At 42.3% G+C, this 18,568-nt stretch overlaps 1 protein-coding gene across 1 annotated transcript in view; it reads right to left on the bottom strand.

The window, feature by feature from the left end:
* DGKQ (diacylglycerol kinase theta) overlaps positions 1-18,568 on the bottom strand; it is a 2,194,335-nt gene that overhangs the window by 388,735 nt on the left and 1,787,032 nt on the right. The window contains exon 16 of the mRNA XM_044059107.1: positions 5,047-5,194. Within this exon, the coding sequence (XP_043915042.1) occupies positions 5,047-5,194 (148 nt within the window). The remainder of the gene's footprint in view (positions 1-5,046; positions 5,195-18,568) is intronic.

Genomic DNA, 18,568 nt, shown 5'->3' with positions numbered 1-18,568 from the left:
GTTAATAATTACATTCATGCTACAAATACACATCCGCTATATCTTAGGAAGAATCTAATTAAGGGACAGGTTACTTGATTAGCAACATTAATAACACATACTGGAGAACTGTGCTTTGAATGCCTCTTGCAGAACATGCCAGAAATGGTATTTCTGAGAAATACATGTTCTGGGGTAAACATAACAGGAAAGCTAATTTAACATTCTTGTATGTCTGCCCTTCCTTATGATCCTACTGCATCTACTACTGTTCAGAACCCTATTTCTACTGGACGCACTCTCTTCAATGATTACTTAAGTCTAAGCTGTCCCAGGTTGGCATGCTTTATAAAACTGGAAAGTTGATATAAAAATTCTTGACAGTGAGACTACTAATAAGAAGAGAAGACTTTTTTCCACTGCTGTCTAACAGCTGCCTAACAGGGAAGAAGAATATGAGATATTAGATTGCTTGAAGGAAAAAAGCTAGAAAAAGACTCCATCCGTGATGAATAATACTTTTTATGGCCCTGTTATGCTATAACATAAAGCTTGCTTATGGAGAAATTTGACTTCGCTGCAGCATTACTTGCATTTCTTTCACCATCTCATTTTAACCACTGCTAACATATCTTGGCAATTAGATAATTAAATTATGATAACTGATACAGATTTTATATAAAAATAATACAGCAAGGAGTTCTGAGACTCCTGCCTTACATCCATAAGGCTTTACTTCTGTTGCCTTAGGGCACTCTTAACACCTAGTAAGGAATGGCAACTAGAGTAGAATCAGCAATTACAAAGACATCCCCAGTAAAAAAGTTATCCCACTATATAAACCACTGGTTGCAACAATCAGCTACAAGCAGTGGTCAGAGAAGGCTATAAGGTTGCGTTTATATCACGTTATCGAAAGATGAAAATAGCGAATGCTATTTCATCAGCCCCAAAACATCTAAACATGAAAATATCAAACATTCAGAACAGCAAATTTTTTCCCATGGAAAAAATTTGCTGCTCCGAAACACATACACACAACACAAGCACATCAAACAAACAGCAACCACACACATACACTTAAATTCCTTCTTCTAACGCTACACTAAACTAAACATACACTACTATCTACCCACTTACCTTAACCTAAACCCTAAGGTCCATCACTATCGCACACTCACCTAACCTGTGCCCTAACCCTAACTCCCTTAAACCTCCGCAACCCTAAAGTCTGTCACTATCGCACACAAGCCTAACATGCGCCCTAACCCTACCTCACTTAACCCGCCCCTAACGTACAAACAATCGCACACTTACCTGAACCCAACCCGTAACTTTCCACCACAGTGCTAAGAATAGCAAAGCCACAGAAATGGCCAACCGCATTCTTTCCCAAGGAAAGAATTCTATGTTCTGCAGCTTCGCTATTCTTAGCGTTCGCTGAATAGTGCTCGTTATCAGAACATTAGAAGTTTTAATACTTCAGTGTTCTGATATAGACCCATAAGGTCAACAAAGACTAGGCTGAAGACCTGGAAGTTGACTGGAGAGAAAGCACAAGACTTCATGGAATTACTCAGGGTACTAGCACCTCAGAAAGAAGAGGAAATGGGTGGAATTGAAGAAGAATGACAGCAGCACAAAACAACATATGGGAATTCTACAAAACCGATATGTGTCCAAGCTAGGTATGGAAGTAAAGTGCATAAGGAAAACTGGTGGTAGAATGCAAAGGTCCAAGAAGTCATCAACAAAAAGAAGGAGTGCAGGAAAAAGTGTGAGATAGAAAATATGGACCAGGCTAAGAAGTAATACTGGTTGGCTAAGAAAGAGATTAGGTGAGGAGTTTCAATAGCACAGAACAAGGCAAAAGAAGCACTATAACAGCTTCTGGAAAGTTACTCAGTGGATGGCACAAATAAACTGTATCAGGCTGCAAGCAAAGAAAGAAAGCTAAAGAAGATAGACAACCTTTGTAAGGAATGATAGCAAGAACCTGCTGACTAGTCTACAGGACATCAAAGGCAGATAGAAGGAGTACTCCACAGAAGTTTACTGCCCCAGACATAGCCTACAATGAAAGAAGAGGAGGAGCCCACCTTAGAATAAGTAAGAACAGCACTAAGGAAAATGAAGTCAGAGAAAGCAGCAGGCTCAGATGACGGCACAGCAGATATGATCAAGATGATGGGTGAGATAGGGGGAAAATGGCTCCTGAGGGTACGTTTAGCACTATGGAGTGAAGGCATATCCCAAATTATTGCAAAATAAGTACACTAATGCCTGTATACAAGAAAAAAGTGAACATCCACAACTGTAGTCACTACAGAGGTATCAAACTCCTGTCACACTGCATGAAGGTTCTGGAAAGGGTGACTGATAAATGAACATGCAGAGTAGTAAAAAGTAAGATGGAAGATGAGACATTCAGCTTCAGATCAGGATGCAGTACAACTGACCTAATGTTTGCAGTGATACAGATAGTTGAGAAGAAGCTATAGATAAGGAAAAAGTCCAACTGGACATTCCTACAGCTGGAAAAACATATGACAAGGTCCCAGGAAAGCTGATTTGGGTAGTCCTGTGGTGGTTCAAAGTCCCAGAAGCACTGGCCAAATCAGTGCAGGCTTTGTACAAGGACCCAATAACTCAAGGACAAACAGTGTTTGGTCTCACAGAGGAGTTCCCAGTGGGAGTGGATGTGCATCAGAGTTCAGCTCTGAGTACACTGATGTTCACACTGGTGATGGAGTACATTAGTAAACAGGTCACTGGGACCAGATCAACAAAGTTACTGTATGTGCAGATAATGTGGCATTACAGGCAGATTCTGAGGAAGAAAGGATAGGGGAATGGAATGGAGAACTGAATGCATAAAGGGTGAAACTAAATACAGATAAGAAAGTTGTAATGGCAGCCAATTGGAGAAATCAGACGGAGAAGATGATGAAAACTGAGATAACTGAAAGAGTGAAATAGGTAAACGGTTTCAAGTATCTAGGAGGGCTGGCTAAGGAGAGTGGAAGTCTGAATGAGAAGGTCAAAGCTAGAATCAGAGGGGCTGCAGCCAAGTGGCATGGAGTGTCAATGGTATTGTATGACAGAAACCTGGGCAGTAAAGGCATAGCAGTTGAGGAAGCAAGAGCTGATGGAGATGAAGTGCCTGACATGGGTTGTAAGATGCACACTGTCAGGCAGATGAAGAAATGAGGACAGAGTAGAAGCCAAAGTAGCTCCATTGAAGAGAATGTAAAAGAGAACAGATTATGGTGGTTTGGGCATGTACAGAAAAGCAGAAGACAATTTGGTGAAGATAATCTTGGGACAGGCAGGAAGAAGGCAAGAGGAAACAAGGGTGTCCAGTAAAGAGGCTGATGAGTTATGTGAGAGAAGCCAATAAATAGAAAAAAGGTGGAACTGCAACAAAAACACTTGTAAATCCAAAAAAGAATGTGCAATACATGGAGCGGAAACCAGCCGAGGTATATCAGAATGTTTTAATAAATCCACACAAACGATGTAGTAAATGTGTTTGTGTTCGTTTGTGTGGATTTATTAAAACATTCGAATATACCTCGGCTGGTTTCCGCTCCGTGTATTGCACATTCTTTTTTAGATTTATGTGAGAGAAGACCTGCGACAGTCAGACATGACTGTCAAAGAAAGTAGGAGATTGACACTTAATTGAGAGAGATGGCAACAGTTCATACAACACCCCAACCCCGTGTAGAAAATGAGGGAAAAGGTAATGATAATATGAATATGATATATGATGTGAATATGAAATATGATGATAATGATTATGGTTCTGGTTTGCAGGGAGTTACTACTCTCTCCAGTGGCCTAATGTTTGCTTGGTGACTGAGCAAGTCATTTAACCAGACAATGCTCACTGGTCACCTCTAGAAAGGGACTGTGTGACCAGTAGGCCTACTTAGTTAACAAATGGGTATTACAGTTTCATAGCTTTGGGACAGCAATTAGTGGTCTGTGGAATGCTCAGATTACCTACCTCTTGTATCATCCATCAAGGAGAGGACCCGTCCACAGGGGCTCATCAAAATTAAAAACATGGGCAGCCCATGTTCTGTATGTCTTTTTACATAATCTTATCAAGTAAACTGAATCCCTCTATAGGAACATAGAAGCATAGTAGGCAAGTGATCATCGGGACCATAGGATATTGGGTCTATATTAGAACATCGAACATTTGAAATGTCAAGTGTTCTAATATCGACTCGTTTTCAGCGAACGCTGAAAATCTTGAAGAAACAGAAAAACATTTTTTTTTCTAGGGAAAGAATTCAGTTGTCCATTTCTGTTGCTTCTGTATTTTCATCGCTCTGGTGGAAAGTTATGGGTCGGGTTCAGGTAAGTGTGCGATTGTGTGGACGTGTGGGTTAGGGCGGGTTAGGTGAGTTAGGGTTAGGGCATGGGTCAGGTAAGTGTGCAATTGTGTGGACATGAGGGTTAGGGCGGGGTAGGTGAGTTAGGGTTAAGGCGCGGGTGAGGTGACTGTGCGACAGTGATGGACCTTAGGGTTAGGGTTAGGGTTTGGGTTAAGGTACGTGGATAGTTAGTGGTGTATGTTTAGTTTAGTGTAGGGTTAGGTGTAAGAGTTTAGGTGTATGTGTGTGGATTGCTGTTTGTTTGGTGTGCTTGTGTTGTGTTTTTGGAACAGCGAATTTCTTCCCTAGGAAAAAATTTGCTGTTCTGAATGTTCGATGTTTTGTATTTTCGATTGCTAGGGTTCGATATTAGAACACTCGACATTTTGAATGTTCGGTGTTCTAATATAGACCCAGGATATCTAGGTATATACACCTTTAGAAGACAAACTTAAAAGTTCATGTTCTCTCCTATTCTTTTTAAGATGATGTTTTAAAAATTTTCATACTTTTGCAACTTCTTTTCTTTTTTCATAATCTCAGCCTATGCCCCACAGCAAAGTTGTGACTTAAAAGTAAACAATTATAATATACCCTTTTCAAACTAATATAAATTACTATAAATTAAATAAGCAAGAAGTTAATTGAGTAATAACAGGTTTAACAATAAACGTCTTACCCAGGAAGAGGTCCTCCATTTGTTAGTTCAAAAACCTGATGAGGATTTAGAAGTTTACGGAAGCCATACAGAAGTTCTCGACCTTTCAAACCTCCACTTTTTGGATTTACAAATACTAAAATAGGACAACAATCCTGCGGCACCTTCTCTTGCTGTGGAAATAAAATAAAAAAGTAATTATCTAATACAATAATATTTTTGATCGTGCTGTACTGGATAACCTAGTTATCAACTTAAGTATAACAATATTGCTGCTTCCAAACTTTGAGATGGGCTCATTAACAAAATGATTGTTTCCAAACTTAAGTGCAAGTTGCAGTCTTAGCACAAAAATGACAATGAGCACTTCAGAGAAGCAAAAAGATAAAAATATGACACAAAATGGCAAACTCTTCACTTAATAAAACATAAAATACACACTTCTAGCACCTTGGTTTAACAGCCTTCAAAGGAAGTGATGAAACAGTAAAGGTGCAATTTATACTAAATACAACAGAATCAACCCTCAATTAAATCAAACAATTATTAATGAATTAAAATACTTCCAATTAACTTCTTTGCTTATCCCTTTTGATACCAGAGTACCATACTTTAAAATGCACTTTCCTTATACAAAAGTTTTTGCTTAACTAAATGCTGTTCAGTTTCCTTAACTTTAATTTGTAACAAAATAGTGGCTAACAAATCTGTTCAGCTACAGTAGTATGAAATTTACCATGGTACACATGTCTGAGATGTTCCTTTACTCTATCACTAAATTTTCTTTGGTTTCACCAAAATAAAATAACCCACAAGGGCAAGAGAAGGCATAAACAGCCTGCTTTGTAGAACAAGAAAATGTGGTAGTAGGAGCATAATTCAAACCATTAATTCTAGGAAAATTATTGACAACATTATTACAAACAGAACAAGTTTGACAAGCTAAAGTAACTCTATTACAAATAGGTATAATGCGATACAGTATACGTTTGCTAACAAAATAATTATGTACTAATATATCAAAAAAGTTTCTACTCTGGTATAAGAAATACTAGGCAATGAATGAACTGTAAGTATCACTACAAGTAATAGACCGATTTGTCCTAATCAAATTTACTATACCATCAGGGAAAATATTAAATTCAGTAACAAAAAAGATTTTTTTGTCCTGTTACTCATATTGTTACTGACATTAAATGTAAGCCTTCTATTACAATTAAAAAAAATATTACCTAACTGTTCTTGTTGGGTCAACGTTTTAACTTTATTATAAGCCTTATTAATACAATATTCACTATACTAACATCTCACAAATATATCCATTATATTTTGAATTTCCATCAAAAAAATTGTCTTGGTATCTCCAGATAAAGTTTAAAATTTTACTAATAGGATTATGTCTTCATAAAAGTGTCAGAATGTCAAAATAATAAACACCACTTTGTAAATAAAATGAATGTAGAAAATATACAGCAATCTGCAATTAAAGATCATTTTTAAAGATAAGAAATGGCCTTTTTATTTTGTATGAAAAGTGTTCGCATGCATCTTCATGTATGCAAACACATTTTTTTGCAAAAGGTCATATCGCACCCATGCATTAAAAAAAAAAAATCAGTTTTTAAAGACTGCTACCGAACACGGAAGACTAAATGTAGTGAGCTGTGTTTATGGCATTAATATTCATGGGAGGACAGGAGGTGCTTATGTCACTCTGGGTTCCAGCTGTAATTATGCTGGATTAGCATAGGGTAAGCAATTGTAAATTAGTCATATAATTGCAAAACTGTTAAGTTAACAGTTTGGCAAAAAAACTAATTTTTTCATTTTTTTGCCAACTGTTAACAGTTTGACAATTACATAACTAATACACAATTACTTATCTATGCAAATCCAGCACAATTAGAACTGGAACCCAAAGTGATGTAAGCACCTCCTGCCCATCCACTAATATTAATTCGGTAAATAAGGCACTATTGGTTTAGTCTACCAAGTTCAGAAGAAATCTTTAAAACTAAGTATTTTTTTCAAGGCTGCGAAAATTAAAGTTCTGTACTATTTTGATACAGCTGTGTTGTCTGTCTCTGTATGGTTCAACCTGCGGGATGTCGGATCCAAGTCAGATCCAACACCAGTCAAATCTAAAGTCTTCAGCCCACTTGGCTCAACCTCCCTTACTCATAGCTCCCTGCTCCTCCTTCAGTTCCCCAGATCAAGTTTGCCCTACAAGAGAAACGAACAGAAAAATAATCATATAATTTTGAAAGACACCCTCCCTTATGATTACCAAGGGGAATGCAAGAACCCAAAACATGGGCAGAACGACTTCCAGTGTCCAGTCATCTGAGAAGGAAGACTCATCAAGTCAACAATAAGGTGAGAGCAGGAAGGTGGAAAGGTTGAACCAGAGACGGACAATACAGATCTATCTTTATGGTGAGTGCATAACTTTCATATCTGATGTTGTCTGCTCTGCCTGGCATCAACCTGTTGGACAGAGTTCCTAACCATGGAATAAAGAAGGATATTCCACAACACAGTGGAGCCAAAGGAAGCTCTGGATCTAGAATGAATATCCAGCCTATAATGCAAAATAAAGGTGTGGTGACCTAGCCAAGTAATGGCTGCACAAATATCATCCATTGACACTCTAGAGTAGAAGTAGGCATATCCCTTGTAAAGTGGCCTTAAGACTTGTGTGGAAGAGTCTTGCCTCTCAAGGTGTATACAAATAAAATACAATTTGACAGCTACTTTAATAAAGTTACCTTAAACACAGGTAAGCCCAGCCTGGATTGTGAAAAGGAGACAAATAACTGACTAGATTTGCTGATAGCTTTGATATGGTCCAAATAAGGCAATAAGTATTTACCTTTGTTGGAAAATTTGGGGAAAAAACACAGGAAGGTGAACCAAACTGTTAAGGCTATTCTCGGAAGCTACCTTGGGCAGAAAGGAAGGATATGTATGAAGGGAAATCTTGTCGTTTTGAAAAAAAAACAGACATTGTGGTGAAGAATCAAGTGCTTGGAAATATGAAACCTTTCTTGCAGAAATAACAGCCACTAAAAATAAGGTTTTTCCATGACAACAGCTTCAGGTCCGAGGTGGCTGAAGATTCAAATGGAGGACCGCGGAGGACCTGTAGAATGAAGGGTAGATCCCAGGGAGGAACTAGATCCCTTACTGGGAGATGGAGTAGAAATGTACTTCTGATAAAAGCCTTGGAGATCTTGGTGAAGCCAGAGATACATTACCTCTGCCAACATGAAAGTTAGAAATGACTGCTAACTGCACTTCAATAGTAGAAGAGCTAGAACCTGAATGAAACAACTAAGAGCAAAAATCCAAAACAGATTACAGAGGAGCAGAAAAAGGGTAGAGCCCCTGAAGTCTCTGCCCATATGACAAACCATTTCCACTTACTAGAATACACTTTTCTAGTGGATTTTGTCTGAGGAGATAACAATATATGAACAACCGCCTGAGAAAGCTTGGGATTTCTGGCCATCAAGGGAATTGGAGGATCAAAGCAGTCAACTTGATGGACTGAAGACTGGGGGGGGGGGGATCCAGGCCTGCTGGATAAGAAATAAAATCTGGAATGGGATCCACTATGCAGGGTTGTACTTCAGAAGAGGCCAAGGAAAGGAGAACCACACCTGAAAATGCCAAAAAGGGGCAATGAGGATCACTGTAGTTCTGCAGCAGGCTGCTGTCTGTAAACATTGCAATCAGAGGAACTGGGGATAAAGGTAAAGAACCCCTGGGGGCCAAGCAAGCACCAGAGCATCCCTGGGTGTCTGCCCAGAGGGGGAACAATGGCATAACAGCTCCTGAACTTGGTGCTGGATGGGGAGGTAAACAGACTGCGCAACAGGGACTGCCCCAATGCCAAAAAAATCTGAGCTGCCACCTTTGGATTTAAAGACCAATCATGAGGCAAAAGAATGCTCCTGATGAGGCTGTTGGTCAGGTTGTTGGACTTCCTCAGGATGTGCACTGTCACCCAGAAAACTCTGAGAAGATATTGCTGACTGCTAAACCATCAAGGCCTTCCTGGAAAGAGGATAAGAATATGTTCCTCCTTGTTTGTTGAGATACTAGGCAGACACATTGTCTGTCTGTATCACAATCATACCTCTGGGAAGGGCATCCTGAAAGGCCTGCAACACAAGGAGGACTGCTGTCACCTCCAGAATGTTGAAATGAATGTGGGCCTCCATGGAAGACCAGGACCCTTGAACCATCCTTCCTGTGAAATGACTCCCCACCCCAGGAGGGAAGCATCTATGGTAACCATGGCCAGAGGAGAAAGAATTACAAATGGTTTCCCTTCAGTTAGTGAGAGAGTCTGCAACCACAGGTGAATCTTCTTGTGACACACTTTCATCAATCATATTGGGAAATCCAAAGGCTGAGTAAAGAAGGACCACTGAACAGCCAGAGTCCACAAGAGAGCCCTCATCTGATATCTGGCTAAAGGAACAAAACCCTATTCACACTGCCATACGACCTAGTAGTTTCATAACTGCATGTGCTGGTGGCTTCAGAGTTGCAAGCATTGACAGGGCCTAAGCCCAAATGTTGAAAACTCTGCAGCATGGCAGCCTGGTGATTTGTTTGATCATGTCTAAATGACACCCTATGAGCTCTAAAGTTTGCATAGGTTGAAGACTTGATTTTGAATAACTGCCTGTAATACATACGTTGACACATAAATGAAGTAAGGAGTCCATGACCAAGATCAACAATGCCCTTGTAGGGCAGTGAGGAGTCAATTGTCCAGGTATGGAAAGACCTGAAATCATTACAAGTGGAGTCAGGCTGTGACTACTGACATGAACTTGCTAAACACCCTGGGGGGGGGGGGGTGCTGCTGTAGTCAGACCAAATGACAGTGCCCTGAACTGGTAATGACTGTCCTCCAGTTGATAGTGAAGAAACCTCCTGGAGTGTCTGTCTGTCTTGATGTGATGAGAAGTGTCAAATGATTTAGCTTGCTTAAATCCAAAATTGGTCTGACGTCTTGTGTTTTCCTTGGAACTAAAAGGAACCTGGAATAGACCTGGGATCCTATCTGGTCTTGTGGGACCCCCTGAATGACTTGCTTTATAAGCAACTTTTGAATATCTACCACTGTGTAAAGTCTCTGATGGCATGGAACATCTGGGAGATGATTTGGGTGACAATTGTGAACTTCTAAAAAAAGAATGGAATAACCTCTGGATACAACTCTCAGCACCCAGGCTTCTGAAGTGATGGCCTCTCAAGCTTTTATGTGGAGAGCCAGAGCACCCCGACTGTCTCCAGAGAAAAGCAACTAGGCAACCCTTCAGGATCACTGAAAGGGCCTGCCTTAAAAAGCCCCATTAAAACCCTGATTCTGCAGACCACCCCTGTCCTGTGGGTGGTGTCCATTATGATCCTCCCATCCTCAGGAGGAGCCCTCCAGAGGAGCATCCTGGGAAGAGAACTGTGATATTTAAAGAAGAGATGCCCCCCTTCCTTCTGATTCCTTGAACAGGTCTGCTGGGATGTATAAAAATGTACTCCAGTGGGGGCCAGAGTCTTCCCATCTTGTTCCATCCTTGTCAGAATGTGTTTAACCTTTGGTCCAAACAAGGAGGACCCATCAAAGTGGCATTGATGAAGGATGCCTTGAAACAGTCAGTGAAGTTACACAAACACTTCCAAGCGTGGCATCGCATAGGAATACCAAGACTACTGCTCGAGATGCCCTATCAGCCACATATGAGATGAGCCTCATTGCAGTGGCGATGGAAACCAGGATAGATAACTGTGTCTTTACTGTCTATTGTTTAATTAGAGACTGCTGCACCTGGAGGGTATTTGACACTTCAGACACTAGGTCCCACTGAAGCCTTGTCACATAGGCATGCTTCCCTAATCAATCCAACACCCAAGACCCTCTGTTTGGGGGGTGGATGAATTGAGGAGCTTTCCTCAGAAATCTCCTTCTTGTTGGCTGCTGTAACCAGAATGGCATGAACAGCCAGATCCTTACTCCAATAAGACCTGTCACTGGAAGGAGTGAGAACCTTATTCAGCTTTCTACGGATAGGCTCCACTGTGAAAAGTTTCTTCCATGCCCTCTAGGTTACCAGGTCTAAAAGGGCATCCAGAAGGGGAGCCACCTATTGGGTGGATGGGTCTATGCTAATGGCCTCCAAAAATACTGACTCCTGTGTGGAGGGCACTTCAGTGGTCCAGCCTCTGTGCTGGCAAAGTAGCTCCAAAGATCACCGAAAGAGGCATCATCATGTGGAGACTTATGGGAACCTCTCCTTCCTTAAGGTCAGTATACTCAGTGACAGACTTCTCTGGGGAATCCAGGTGTCTCCTCTTACACTTCCTCTTCCCCAAAACCTCCCATTCTGACAAAGCTAGGGAGGAAGGGGAAGACCCAGGAAGTCCCACCAATGGGACAGACTGGAGGCTGGCCAATGTAGGCTGTCCCAGAGCAGACTGATGACTAGTATTAAGGTATTGATGAAAAAGGGGCGAGGGTGCTGACAGGAGAAATCTGGCCCTTCTTCCTAGAGGAGAACATCTTCTTTACAACATCGAAGACCAAGGTGGAGGCTGGCATCTCAGTTCCAAGGATCCTAGCACCCGAGGGTACCATAGATAGCCCCAAACCTGAAGAAGCCATGTCTAGACCTGACTGAGATTGGCACTGAGCTGTTCAAAGCTGAAGCCCCGAGTGAAAGCAATGATCCCAAAGTAGGGACTGTCAACTCCAACTCAGAAACTCCAGCTTTGACACCACAGCTCTGGAGTCCAAATGGCCCTGAAAAAGTCAGAGTCAAGGCTACCAATGAAAAGGAGGGAGCTGAGGATGGCCAAGCTGTTGGATCCAAGCTGGAAGATGGAAAATCTGCCAGCCTCAAATACGTCAGATCTGAAGTGACAGAGGGAAGAAGCCAGAAGATAGAATACGAAGGTCCTGGTTCAGACCAAAACCAGAGGGGTAAGGCTTAATTGCATCTGCACCTGCAAAAAGGACCTCATCAGCTGCTCTAGGTCAGATGTTTTGATGCTGCCCACCGACCTCGATGACTGTATAGGAGAAGCTAACAAAGAAGGATTAGAAGGTGTACAAGAAGAAGATCCTGTGTGCTGGATCTCAGCTGGAGAAGCCCTGAATTGGGTTAGAGATGGTGAAGACTGTGGCAACCATAGAGGTGGGGTGCTCACAGAAGAAGTGGAAACTGCTCTACCTGAAGGTGCCCCTTTGATCAGGAAGAGGCTTAGGAAGCTTAGAGCTGGAGAAGAGAACTTACTGGGTTTACCCACTTTGGGTGCCAAAGGTGATCTGCTCCGAGATGGCTATTGGCTCTGAGATGTCTGGGCCAATGTCGGAGCTGGGGTAGCTAGGGGACCTGAAAGTCATGGGACCTTTGGATCTGGTGAACCTGAAGGAGCAGGCCAGTACTAGAAAAAGAAGACCTCCTAAGCTCTCCTTTGACATGTCTGGAGTCTTGCTGTTGGGACTTCTCACAACCAGTCTTAGGAGCTGGGGGAGAAGCCACCCCAGGGACAGAAGCAGAAGCAAAACAGCCTGAGGGTAGAAGCCCTTAAAACACTAACTTGGCCGTAGGTTCATTACTGGAACTAGTGCCAAAACTCTCACAGATGGTGCATCCGGAATCCAGGTGCACCACACCCAAACAATAGACACATTTTAAGTGTGCCCACAGGAAATGTATTTTTTAAAGCCTTATCCATATCTCTAAAAACTACCTCAACTACAGAAAAAAACACAACACCCAACATTTTCACAACAGACTGACAAAAAGGGCGGGAAGAGAAAAAGGACAACAGAATGAAAACTATCTACCTAACTGCCTATCTACCTATCTTAGAAAGAAAAGGACAACAAAGACTAATGGGATAACTAACTAAGGGTAAGGGGACAATAAAACCTTACCAAATCACTATGCTAACTTCTCTAAAGAGAGATAGCAGAGTGGAGCCAAGACCAAGCTGCAGACATGAATTGTGGCAAACTAGATCTGGAGAACTGAAGGAGGAGTGGAAAGTTATGGGTATAGGAGGCAGAGTCAAGTAGGCTAAAGACTTTAGAAATGGCCAGTGTAAGATCCGAGTTGTATCTGAAGTCCCACAGGCTGAAGCCAAACGGAGCAGGCACCATTCACCCTTGCAGAAATGCTGAGTTGCAAAGTTCCTGGTCACCATCAGAGATCACACAGACAGCACTTTTCCCCAACTCTCCTTGGGGACAGCAGATCTGGTTGTCAGCTGCTTCATTTTATTCTTCTTGGCTGACCCTATTAAAAGCCTGAGTCCAGTCCCACACAGATAAATGCCCTGCCTCTGTGAGCTGAATTACATTTTAGGCTTTTTGATGATAATTTCCATCTATCAAACGGATGAAGGCAACTAAATATATATTAAATGCACTTCTTCTGACACAGCTGATGAAGACTGTGGGAGAGAAGCTGAAGAATGAGACAATGACAATGTGGTTCTGATAACAACAGTGCCATTATCATCATTACCTTCACTATGGAGAGTGCAGAAAAAGTACAGTTGTGTACCTACCATAAATGTAGATGTTCGAGTGTATTCACTGTTGCAGTCATTACAGGCTACCCGCAGTCGGCCCGAGTTCCAAAGTCTAGGTCTGGTGTCGGTTGCTGTTACCTCCTCCCTAACGTCAGTGCGCCAGGGGTAAAAAAGATGCAGCCGACGCCAGTTTCATCAGTTTTTCTTGCCCCAGATGTCAGGTGCCCCTAAAAAGGTAGGCTAAATTATGCCAATAAGCATGCATACACAAAAAACAACTTTTCCTTCATCTACAAGCAAATACACCACATAGGTTGTATAGAATAGAGAAGTACAGATAAGTCCCAGCAAGGAAAAGGGGGATGGTGGGAGGGTAAAGTACAGTTGTGTACCTACCATAAATGTAGATGTTCGAGTGTATTCACTGTTGCAGTCATTACTCTTGGGTTATCCTGCTGGCAGGCTACCCTCAGTAGGCCAGAATTCCAAAGTCTAGATCCGGCGTTAGTTGCTGTCGCCTCTTCCCTGACCTCAGTGCGCCAGGGGTATAAAACATGCAGCCGACGCCATTTTCTTCAGTTTTTCTTGCCCCAGATGTCAGGTAGGCTGAAAAATATGCCAATAAAAATGCATGCACAAAAATAACATTTCCTTTATCTACAAGCAAATACACCAAATAGGTTGTATAGGATAGAGAAGTGCAGATAAGTCCCAGCAAAGAAAAGGGGGACAGTGGGTGGGTAACCTGGACTGTAACAGTGAATACACTCGAACATCTACATTTATGGTAGGTACTATGTTCATCGTGTTTCACTGTTGCAGTCATTACTCTTGGGTTGAATCCCAAAGCTGAGGATGGGTGGCTGGACTAAATAGGATTAGGAGAGGCTATGAGGCCCTGCAGAACTGCAGTGGCAAAGCCTGCTCTGGACTTAGAGTAAAGAGGTAAGTGGTAGTGCTTTGTGAAAGTGTGCACTGAACTCCAAGTTGCAGCCTCTAAGATATCTTTGGTAGGTACTCCTCTGAGGAAGGCTGCTGAAGTGGCTGCTGCTCTGGTGGAATGAGGCCTAATGCCCTTAGGCACTGATTTGCCATGTTGAAAATAGCAGAAACAGATGCAATGGCCTATCCATTTAGAAACAGTCTGTTTTGAGATAGCCTTTCCTTGTGATCCTGCAGCATATGACACTAAAAGTTGCTCAGTCTTTCTGAAAGCTTTAGTTCTGTCCAAGTAGAAATGTAACTGCCTGTGTATGTCCCAAGAATGCAGAATTTTCTCACTCTTGTTCTGCGGAGTTGACAAAAAGGTAGGCAAGTGGATGGTTTGGCTGAGGGCCTCACTGGATACCACCTTAGGCATAAATGTAGGGTTTATCCTCAGAGAAACCCTGTCTGGATGAAAAATGATAAAAGGTTCCACAGCCACGTGTGCTTGTAACTCCGAGACTTGCCTTGCAGAGGTTATTGCTAGGAGTAGAGCTGTTTTCCAGGATAAAAATTTTATATTTGCTGTTGAAGCTGGCTCGTAAGGATGCAGTTTGAGTTTTTCCAAAACATAATTTAGGTCCCAGGCCGGAATTGGTGCTCTCCTTGGAGGCCTAATGTTTTTGGCCCCTCTGAGGTACTGCCTTATTAAAGGATGAGAAAAGATAGGTGGTTCCGTATTGTAATAGGCTGAAATGGCAGAGGCATGAATCTTAATTGATGAGAAGGAAAGGCCTTTGTTCAGCATCTCAGTTAGATATTGTAAAATCTGAGGGATATTTGGTACACACGTGTCAATGCCTTGTTCCTGGTTCCAAGCACGGAATCTCTTCCATTTTTCTGCATAAGACTTTCTGGTACTGGGCCTCCTGGCCTCTAAGATAACATCCATAACAGCATTTGAAAGAGGAGTGTTCTGAATGGTTACATTATCTGCCATGCTGCCAGATTTAAGGTCCTGAGTTGGCTGTGCTGTGATTGTTTTGTTGGGTCAGCAAGTGAGAAGTTTGAGGCAATATCCATGCTGGACTTGAGACAAGTTCTTTAGGAATGGGCACCAGTGCTGGCGTGGCCAATCTGGTGCAATCAGTATAATTTTGGCTTCTCTTGTCTGACCTTTAGGAGTACCCTGGGAAGGAGAGGCAGTGGAGGAAAGGCATATACTGATAGATTTTTCCAGCTGAAGGATAGGCCATCCACTTTCCATGCTTGCTTGTGATAAATCCTTGTGCAAAATCTCTGCAACTGGCAGTTGTGAGGGGAGGCAAATAGATCTATGTCTGGGCATCCCCATTTCCTTATTATCATGCTGAAGACTTGTGGATCCAGTTTCCATTCGTGGGGATCCATGAGATTTCTGCTTAGTTCGTCTGCCAGAGTATTTGTTTTACCTGGCAGGAATTGTGCTTGCAGGTGAATTTGAAAAGCCAATGCTGTGTCCCATAAAGTCAGTGCTTGTCTGCAAAGAAGGTAGGAATGTGTACCTCCCTGCTTGTTTATGTAACACATGACCGTAGTATTGTCTGTCTTTATCAGTAGTTGTCCTGGATGAAGCAGGTCCTTGAAAGCTGTCAGGGCATTTTGAACAGCTAGCAACTCTGTTCGATTGATGTGAAGATGTATCTGGTTTGCAGGCCATGTGCCCTGAATACATTTTCCTGCCATATGGGCCCCCCAGGCATAATCTGATGCATCCGTTGTCAGTGTCTGTCTGGCTGTGGGTAAACTGAATGGCAGACCCTTGCTGTGGTGACAGGCTTCTTCCCACCATCGAAACTCCTGTTGCAGGCAGGGAATGAGTGCAATTACTGTCTCCAGGCTGTGACAATGCTGAGTCCAAACACTTTTTAGATACCATTGTAGTTTCCTCATATGCAGTCTGACATATGGAATTAGTAGAATGCAGGACGCTATGAAACCCAGGGCCTGCAGGATTTTCCTTGCAGATAAGTGGGTTTTTGTTGCCAATTTCTTGAAGTAAGAAGTCAGTTGCTTTTGTTTGTTTGGCGTGGTATAAGCCACCTGGGCAGTTGTATTTAAGCTTGCATCCAGGAATATTATCTCTTGAGAAGGCACTAGTTTTGATTTGTTTTCGTTTACTGTGTACCCTAGGCCAGTTAGTAATCTTTTTACAAACGCCAGATGCTTTAAAAGAATGTCTTTGTTCTCTGCTTGAATTAGGCAGTCGTCCAAGTAGGGATATATTTGAATTCCTCTTTGTCTGCAAAATGCAATTACTGGTGCCAGGCAATTTCTGAAGAACCTGGGCGTAGTAGATAAGCTAAAGGGCAGTGCAGAGAATTGGTAATGCATTGAGCAAGCTATGAATCTGACGTATCCTCTGCAAGATTGTCTGATTGGGACATGCAGGTATGCCTCTTTTAGGTTCAAAGTTACGAGCCAAGCCTTCTTGCCCAGCATGGGCAGTAGCTGCTGTAGAGTCAGCATCTTGAATTTTGGAACTTCCAGAAATGTATTTAGTATAGACAGGGCCAGTATTGGCCTCCAGGTTCTGTTCTTTCTGGGTACTAGGAAATGTCTGGAGTAAAATCCTTGCCCCTGCTCTTGTTGTGGTACTTGCTGAATGGCCCTCATGTCCATGAGGGCTGTAATTAGTTTTTGTGCCTCTGCCCATTGATTGTGTGGGCAGGTCTGTCCTACCTTTTGACCTTGGTAGGGTGTGAAAATGGAACATGTAGCCTTGGGACACTATGTTCAGGACCCATTTGTCTTGGGTAATCATTTGCCAATTTGATGAAAAAAGTGCTAGTTGTCCCCCTAAGGGGGCTGTTAAAGAAAAGTGCTTGGATCTGGCAGAGGAAAGTCATTGGGATGGTTTCCTGTAAGGTTGTGATTTGTCTTCTCCACTTTTGGAGGTAGGAGCACCCCATTGTTTAGGCCTGTATGAGCCTTGGGGCTGAGATCTGCCTCTGGGATGCCTGTATCTGTCTCTTTGTGGTCTGTCTGACACTGGAAAGGACCAATTTTTAGAAGGCCAGTTCCTGCTAAACCTGGGTGGCTGTACCTGTAAGAAATCCTTGACTGCCTGCATGGATTTTGCTTTATCCTCCATTTTTTTCAAAACCTCTTCTGCTTTAGTACCAAACAAAGTATCATGCTGCAATGGTGCATCTAATAATTTTGCTTTAACATGATCAGGCAGATTCTGTTCCTTTAACCAAGCATGCCTTCTAATAACAGAATCTGTGACAGCGGCCCTGCACGAGGCCTCCAGTGAATCATAACCACATTGCAAAGTATGCTTTCCCACTTGTTCAGCTGCATGCAATAAATCCTGCAATTCCTTGTTCTCTGAACATTCAGTATTTGTCAACAATTTCTGTTTAAGCGGTGACATTAAATATTGCTGATATTTAAGCATATGAAACTGACACTTTAAAGCCCTTACAGTCAAGGTAGCAGAAGTATATACTTTTTTCCCCCATCTGTCTAGAGCCCTAGAATCCCTATCAGAGGGGACAGGGTTTTTTGCAGTGGAGGCTTTAACCCCTTTGGGACCCTGAGATATCGTTTCTGGGTCAGCAGTGGGGTTTTTATATAGGAATTTATGAGAATCCGGAACCCTGTAGTATCTGTCTGGCTTAGCAGGTGCAGGGGGTAAAGAGTCAGGGGACAGGCCAGACTCTGAAAATACATCATCCACAATGTCTAAAACAGGTGGAATAGCAAGGGGTCTGTGCTGAGGAAGTAGCAGAAAGTGTCTGAGTCTTTTCTTAGATTCAGAATAATCTTGGCTTTCCCAGTGGAAATGCACCCTCATGGTATGCAGGGTTTCCCCAAAAGAATAATCCTCAGGAGGAGAGGCTGAAGGAATGGATTCTTCAGCATCAGAATCCTCATAGGGAAGCATGGAGTAATTCTGTTCAGAAGAGGAATCAGAGGAAATAGAAACCTGATCAGAAGAATCATACTCTGTCTCTTGCCTAGGTCTCTTATCAGGAGGGGGATGGGAGCCCCTGATCAAGGTAATTAGGTCTTCGGCCAT

The sequence above is a fragment of the Protopterus annectens genome, chromosome 17.part0 (assembly GCF_019279795.1).
Source record: "Protopterus annectens isolate FY-2018-M chromosome 17.part0, PAN1.0, whole genome shotgun sequence".
Classification (NCBI taxonomy): domain Eukaryota; kingdom Metazoa; phylum Chordata; order Ceratodontiformes; family Protopteridae; genus Protopterus; species Protopterus annectens.
Note: the sequence above shows the minus strand (reverse complement) of the source record. Positions and strands in the feature narration are given on the sequence as shown.